At 45.5% G+C, this 7,481-nt stretch overlaps 1 protein-coding gene across 2 annotated transcripts; it reads left to right on the top strand.

Annotated features, from left to right (window-relative positions):
• The first annotated feature begins 290 nt into the window (after window positions 1–290).
• On the top strand, window positions 291–6,852 carry txlnba (taxilin beta a). 2 transcript variants are annotated; one of them, XM_020586883.1, is made up of 11 exons: window positions 291–313; window positions 1,189–1,411; window positions 1,531–1,600; window positions 2,122–2,207; window positions 2,336–2,506; window positions 2,752–2,946; window positions 3,244–3,363; window positions 4,026–4,100; window positions 4,866–4,958; window positions 5,096–5,191; window positions 5,521–6,852. In XM_020586883.1, the coding sequence occupies exons 2-11, from the start codon at window positions 1,199–1,201 to the stop codon at window positions 6,586–6,588; spliced, it is 2,187 nt and encodes a 728-aa protein (XP_020442539.1). In that variant the 5' UTR covers window positions 291–313; window positions 1,189–1,198; the 3' UTR covers window positions 6,589–6,852. The 2 variants fall into 2 exon arrangements, with proteins under 2 accessions (XP_020442539.1, XP_020442541.1); XM_020586885.1 differs by lacking the exon at window positions 4,026–4,100 and adding an exon at window positions 3,904–3,978.
• The last annotated feature ends 629 nt before the right edge of the window (window positions 6,853–7,481 follow it).

Genomic DNA, 7,481 nt, shown 5'->3' with positions numbered 1-7,481 from the left:
GAGCAAAAGTGGAGAAAGTGCCAAGGAACTGAAGCCTGCTTTGTACTGTGTCAGGAGCAGCTCTCACATGTCCCCGTTCCAGTGGCTGAAACCTGCTGAGGCCCTGGTTCATGCATTACAGTCTGGAAGCCTGTCCCCTTTATTCATCCCAGATCACACTGAGCACAACACACACACTCTCTGAGCTCTGAGCCTCTCGGGTTATTTTGGGGGTCAGCTGTTGTTGGTGTCGTCACAGGACCCTCCTCCTCTCTTCTTCCTCTGCCTCTCTCTGTCTCCTCTTCACCTCCTGTCTGCCACTTCACCGATCCTGGTAAGACCAGCTCTGATTTCTCCTACTCCTACTAGTCACTGTTTTAGTAAACTGTTGGTTCGTGTGTGTGTGTTGTAGCCACAGTCCATTAACAGAAGTGTCACCTTTTAATACTTTGTTCTTTCCCAAGTGGAAAATAACTTTGGTATCATAACTGTCTAGTCCTGGTCCAGGCACTGAATTTGGCAATAAATTACAGCTGACATAGTCATTTAGTTTACAGTATAATATGACATTAATGTACAAGACAGGAGCGAGACGTGAAAGCTTCCATCATGGCTGCCAGTCTCTGTGAAGTCACTGGTCTGAACTGTCAGACAGACTGGGAGGTTTTATTAACAGAGGGACGGTGCGTGTATTTAAATACTATACATTTCCTAAACATGGACTGTGTGTGTGTGTGTGGCAGGAGGCAGAGAGACAACATGTGATATGTTTTTAGGTGTTTTACTTATATAATAAAGCACTAACATAGGCCACTACAGTGTCAGGGAGCATATCAGATTAAATGACTAGAAACAGTGGTTCACACTTGGTTGGCATAGTCCACTCGCCACTGTAGGAATGTGTGTGTGTGTGTGTGTGTGTGTGTGTGTGTGTGTGAGTGTGAGTGGGGGTCAGCGGCTCAAACAGCTAATTTTAACTTACCAGATACAATAACAGCGGCAGCTGTCACGTTGCGACAGAGCTGTGGGGATAAACACACAGTTGGAAAACCAGGCTGCCGCATTAGCAGCAGCTCCACCATTGTTACACCTCAGCAGAATAAACCTGTCAGTGTGAAAAGTCACATTTCAGCTGGGCCAGTTTGTTTATGAACTAACAAGCTAACACAGGATGCACCAGGAGGACTAACTTTAAATGTTCTGTCCCAGAACACTGAGGATGGAGACGTCGGTGAAAGCAACGAATTTGTTGGTGCCGCCCCAGGCTGACGAGGCATCATCCTCCCCAGACGCTGAGGGCACCGAGGGGGATGTTGCGGCTGCAGCTGGCAGCTCCTCCTCCGACTTCTTCGACCCCATGAAGGAGTTCAGCAGACGCCTAGAGGACATCATCAGCACATACAGCTCCACAGCCAACCCCCTGGATGGACAGGTGGGGCAGGACCTCAGCATCATTTACAGATGTTCACACAACCTGTACAGATGTTTCCAGGGTGTGGTTGATAAATGGGAGTGTGCATAAAAAGCTGTGTATTGTTTTAAATGCATTAGAGTGCAGTGGAGGTGGAGCTGGAAAAGAATGAGGAAGCAAAAGAGGACGTCACAGGTGCAGTGGATACAGGTGAGGAATAGCGCCATCACCAGGACAGTACTGGCATGACTGTGTGAGCCCCTACCATTATGGTTAAAGGGACATTTCTTAGTTTTAATAAAGTTGGAGAACATGCAGGAGATAAATTTTAAAAAACAGTAATAAAGGTCAACTCCAAAGCACTGGGCCCTCCGCTCTCCAGGACGCTACTGGATGTGCTATGTCATTAACTGGGTCGTGTTACACTAGCTCAAGACTTCACATGAACATACTGATGCACTTAGAATGAAACAACTGGTTGCCAACATCACATCTAGTGAGAAACCCTTGATTCAGACACTGTGACAACTCAAATCCTGTCACAGTATCAGAAGCTTAAACAGATCCAGTGGAGGTAAACACATTTCTACAGTTTACACAGCAGAATGTGAATAAGCTCTCCTGGAATAAAACATATTTAAGGGTAAAACTGGTGAAAGTTTTATTTCTGATTGATTCTGTGAGAAAATTACCAACCGGATGTGCACGTCCTGCTTCTGTCTTCACTGCAGAGGTCTCTCTGGTCCTGCAGAGTCTGGACAACCTCTCTTCTCCAGAGGAGAAACTGGAGAGCCTGGTCAGGAAATATGCTAAACTGGTGAGACTCAGCTCGGACATTTACAGTTTGGTTGTGTTTGCTCTTTAGGCCTATTCACAGTTTCGTCATATAATTACAGCCACAACAAAGCAAAGCGGTCTTCTCACCCTCCATCTGTGTGTGTGCAGGCAGTCCTGCAGCGCTGTGATGAGAAGCAGCTGAGTGGTCTGCGGCGCACGTTGTCTGTGCTGCTGGAGGACAGACGGCAGCTGCAGGCCGAGCAGTGCAGCAGCGCTGCAGCTCGCAGCAAACTGGAGGCTCTGTGCAGAGAGCTGCAGCGACACTACGGCGTACTGATGGTATGTGGGTACAGCTGACTGCGTGCACTGTGACGTGTCAAGGTATTTTACATTACAGAATAACAATAGCTGCTGGTAGAAGCTAAAGATGCTGTGAAATCATGGCCTTGAAATGTTCTCCATTATTAGAAACACTGTGCAGCCAGTCTGACACTAAAATTAAGTGAAAGAAAAAGCAGAATCTGCACAACTGGGCCTCTTTCTTTTCCATCCCGGTGCCTCCATCCTGCCTCCTCCCTCTTCAGGAGGACACCCTTCAGCGCTGCAGGGAGGATGAGGAGAAGAGGAACGAGATGACCTCCCACTTCCAGAAGATGCTGACAGAAATCCAGGTTCAGATCGAGCAGCACAACGCCCGAAACGACAAGCTGTGCCGCGAAAACACCAACCTGACCGATAAACTGGAGAGTCTGATGAACCAGTGCGAGCTGAAGGAGGAGGTATGGGCAGCACAAAGGTCAAAGGTCATGTATTAATCCTTTAGAATTAATACATCCACATTTACTAATAAGAAAACATTGAAATGCTATAGTTTAATTAGTCAGTTGACAATGCTCAGTGAACTGAACACCTGTGGTTCTGGACTCTAATCGAACAAAACAAGCAATTTGAATATTTTAAGTTGGAAACTGGAACATCTTACAGGGATCATCTCACTGAGAAACGTATACAGACAGATTCATCCCTAAAGAGCGAGAGCTTTAGATTCAGATTCTCTTTACCACACTTGTCTGCAGAGTTTGGAGAAGATCAACCGGCACCGCGACCTGCAGCAGAAACTGACCGAAGCCAAACTGCAGCAGGCCAACGTTCTGCTGGCCGAGGCCGAGGAGAAACACAAGAGAGAGAAGGAATATGTGAGTACAAACAAGTCGAGACATTAGATAGGAACATGTGACACCACGGTGAGCCAGGGTGAAACTGAAAATCATCATAAGATTTCTAAAAAGAGGTTGTGTTAGCTGATGCTGTAATAATCACTGTTCAGGTTCTCTGCAGGGCAGGTTTTTCTTTCCATCAGAACTGTTATACACTGTAACTGATGTACAAACTTCTCATTTTTAAACATTTCAGTGTTTTACAACATCCTTTTAGTATCTTGGATCTGTTTCACATAAACTCTTGTAACCCAGAGATATACAGAAATCTACTGTTACTGCTTTAAGGTACCAGTTACATCACTTATGGTCATTAATGATCAATTATTCATCTGTTCATTTCATAGTAGTTTAAGAAGAACCCTGACTGTGAAGCCTGTAAGAATTAAAGCCATGGTTTTAAAGCTTGTTAACATCATCTACATTACCTGTGATTCTCCATAGCAGAAGCAACACGTTAGCCATCCCTGTCATGTCGGGGCTTCTCAGAGTGACTCTGTATTGTCTCTGTCACCATAGTTGCTTAGGGAGGCTATTGACAAAACAAAGAAATGCGTCGCTATGAAGGAGCAGGAGCTGGCCATGAAGAAGAAGGTAAAGAAGCATCTGTAATGTGTCTCTGTCTGTTCTCTTCTAACCAGTTACTGGTTCAGGCTGCTGAGTGGAAACTGCAGGCTCAGACACTCAGAGAGCAGGGGACTGTCATGCAGGCACAGGTGAATACTCACTAACCACGAGGACAGGTAGCACACACCTGGTGTCGGCAGCTGGGCACATGACTGTACGTGTTACGGAGGGATCGGGCTGTAGGGATACTGCACCTACCACACAACATCTGCATCTGCAAGTTTAACCAGACAAAGTAACATCTGAATGATCTTCACAGAGGACAGAAGCTAAAGATGGACAGAAACACATCAGCCAGAAAACTGTAAAACATGAACAGCCTCACTACAGAAGATAATCACCAAAGACTTGGTCGTTAAAGTGCGACTTCTTCTGCCGACACATTAGCTGAAGGGTTTGTGAGGCTTGATCAGTATCCTCCGGCAGAGTGCGTGGCCCAGTAAATGACTTCTTATTTATCATTTAGGAGCCTGGTCAGTCTCCACAAAGTCAGGTCTTACTCCCTTAAACATATGATCATGTTCCTGTGCTGGGAATTGTGTTTTTGTCTTTTCAAAGCAAAATGACCACATTCGGAAAAAGTACATAAAAAGCATCAAATCTTTAAATTCCAGTCAGGTCATAATGAGTCAGATTGAGCCTGATTCCGGTGAGCTGCAGTGATCCTGCTGTTTCCTCTTCACCATCATGAGCCTCAAGCTAGGACACACTCTGGAACCTTTTCAAAATGAAGTTTCCCTAAGTGACATTTGATAGTTGTAGTTAATTAAGCAGCAATTCTAATCAGAACTGACTTTAGATTTTAAGTTGACCTTATTTGAATGTCATGCCTGGTCTTTTGCGTCTGTCTGCAGCTGACCCTCTACGGCCAGAAGTTCGATGAGTTCCAGGAGACTCTGGCCAAAAGCAATGAAATCTACGTCCACTTCAAACAGGAGATGAATAATGTACGTGGTGACAGTTTGTACACGAGGCCTTGTTTGTTCCAGTCTCACTCTCTCGATGAGTCCTCTGAAAGCTGAGGATCTCATTTTGAAGCTTTCGTTACTTCTAGTCTCTCTAGCATGTTTGTGTCCACTTGTAGATGTCAGACAAGATGAAGAAGCTGGAGAAAGAGTCGAATCTGTGGAAGACTAGGTTTGAGAACTGCAACAAGGCTCTGACTGACATGATAGAAGAGGTATGTTGACCACGTCGCCGTGCCAGGTTGAACTCGTTTGGCCACTGAGCTTTAAACGATTGAGCTGGACCTAACAGGTCAAGCCAGCAAAGTGATTCAGAGATTCTACCTCTGTTTTGCAGAATTGTTAATAAGGATCTAAATGTCATCTAACAGCAGGAACTGATTCATCTTCTTTGAGAAAAGCTATTGGATAGTTCTGATCAACTGTTTTGTTTGGAAGGAAAATGACATTAATATACATTTGTAAGCCAAATAACGACTTACTCCTCTCACCATGTCTCACTTTGTTCACTTCTCATTTTCTCCATTCTTGTCTCCTGCTCCAGAGGACAGAGAAAGGCAAAGAGTACGACCTGTTTGTCCTGAAGATTCAGAGGCTGGAGAAGCTGTGTCGCGCCCTGCAGGATGAGAGGGCAGTCCTCTATGACAAGATCAGAGAAGTCCGCCAAGCTAACTCCAACCTCCCAGCAAAGCTCTTCGGCACCTCTAACCCTGACAACAACCCTGAGGCTGAAAACACATCTGACCTCCTGACTGCTGCCGAGGCCCAGGAGATCCAAGAGGAGGATGTGGTCCTGACAGAGGACATGGCTCGTCTGCGGGAGGAGCAGACCAAGCTGCAGAAGTTTGCCGCCTCCCTGTTGGCCTCACCCTCAGACAATGACGAAGACAATGATGATATAGACCTTGAAGAAGACATAGTGGCTTCTGCTTTTGTCCAGTTCAAAACCAAAGCGAAGGTCAAAGAAGAGCCGGTTTCAGTCCCTGAGCAGATGGTAGACGTGAAATCGGAGGCAGCAGAGCCTAACCTCCCACAGCCAGATAAAACTGAGGAGGTTCAAAAGCCACATGTGTCAACACCAGAAGCTCTGACACCTGAGGACAAGACTTCTGAAACAATACCAACAGAACCAAAGCTAGAAGCAGAAAAGGTCCAAATACAAGTCAAACCCACTGAGGAGATCCAGCAGCAGCAGGAGGAAGTGACACCAGAGGCTGAAGTTAAGACTGGTCCTCCAGCAGAGCCAAAGCCAGAAGCTGAAATGCAAATCGAGGTCAAAGACGTGCAACAAGTCAAACCTGCTGAGAAGATTCAGCAGCAGCAGGAGCTGACACCAGAGGCTGAAAAAGTCCAGATCGATTCACCAACAGACCCGAAACCTGAAGCAGCAGAGGCTACAATCCTGGAGGAGACGGGTGAGGTCAAACCAGTGGTACCAGTGGAAGAGGAGAAGGTCCAGCAGCAGCCCAGTGAACCTGTGCAGGTATCAGCTGAAGCACCAAACAAGTCAAAGTCAACTCCACTGTCTGAACACACTAAGAATGCTGCCTCCCCCACAAAGCAGACGCCAAAGAAAAAGAAGAAGAATAAGGGCGGCAAAAATGCTAGCTAGAGTTTAGGACATGCAGGAGGTGTGTGTGTGTGTTTGTGTGTCAGTCATAGATTCCCTTTGCACCTTTGTAAACTTTAAAATCCTTAGTTTGTCCAAGCTGGTGGTCACTGGTACAGAGTCAGTGTTACCACAAGAGGACAGACAAATACAGTGACTGTATTTTACAGTTTGAACGTCTCAGTGAAGACCGAGGGAAGGAAAGGCCTCACTGACAGGAACTGTTCATGTTAACACAAGTAAAAAGAAAGGTGTCTGCCTTCTTCCATGTATCTGTACCAGTGAATCTGCAGTGTCTCTTTTAAACCAGTAACCATAATGCATTGCAACAACTCCAATAAAGACATGCATTGGACAGTTTGACATTTTTGTGCGCTTGAGTCCCTGTTTGTGTGAAATCTTACATCACAGTCATTAGTCTTGTAGCATACAGTTTTTTCATGTACATGCGTTTTTGACTGATGCTCTTCTGATTCTCCAGTAACAAATATTTTGTTAAAATACCAAGCAAACATGCAGCTGGGTCACCAATATACCCGCATGTACACAACAGAAACCAAGTTTTAATCCTTGTACTGGTAAGGTCTAATATGCAGATCACACTGGTGCCTATAAATCTGACCTCCAAATACAAACATCAGAGAAACGCTGAAAAAAGTGTGACACCACTTGTCTGTACTGCAGTACAAAGCAGTTAGATGGAGCTGGTTTCCTCCTCAGGCGAAGAGCCTCACACCCACATGTAATGATCTTATGCTGCAGTTCCACCTTCTGGCCACTAGATGGAAGCAAAACTATTCACATCACCACTTTAAATGACTGCAATTTGAGCTTCAAGAAATTTCAATGACCTCAAGGTTTTGGACACACGTGTTTCAGGCTCAGTTACTGCACTT

The sequence above is a fragment of the Monopterus albus genome, unplaced genomic scaffold, assembly GCF_001952655.1.
Source record: "Monopterus albus unplaced genomic scaffold, M_albus_1.0 scaffold428.1, whole genome shotgun sequence".
Taxonomy (NCBI): Eukaryota; Metazoa; Chordata; class Actinopteri; order Synbranchiformes; family Synbranchidae; genus Monopterus; species Monopterus albus.
Note: the sequence above shows the minus strand (reverse complement) of the source record. Positions and strands in the feature narration are given on the sequence as shown.

Coding starts and splice junctions, on each gene's coding strand:
- txlnba (XM_020586883.1), top strand. CDS start 1,199: ATGGAGACGTCGGTGAAAGCAACGAATTTGTTGGTGCCGCCCCAGGCT. Junction 2,507..2,751: donor GACACTACGGCGTACTGATG/GTATGTGGGTAC, acceptor CTCCCTCTTCAG/GAGGACACCCTTCAGCGCTG. Junction 4,101..4,865: donor GGACTGTCATGCAGGCACAG/GTGAATACTCAC, acceptor GTCTGTCTGCAG/CTGACCCTCTACGGCCAGAA.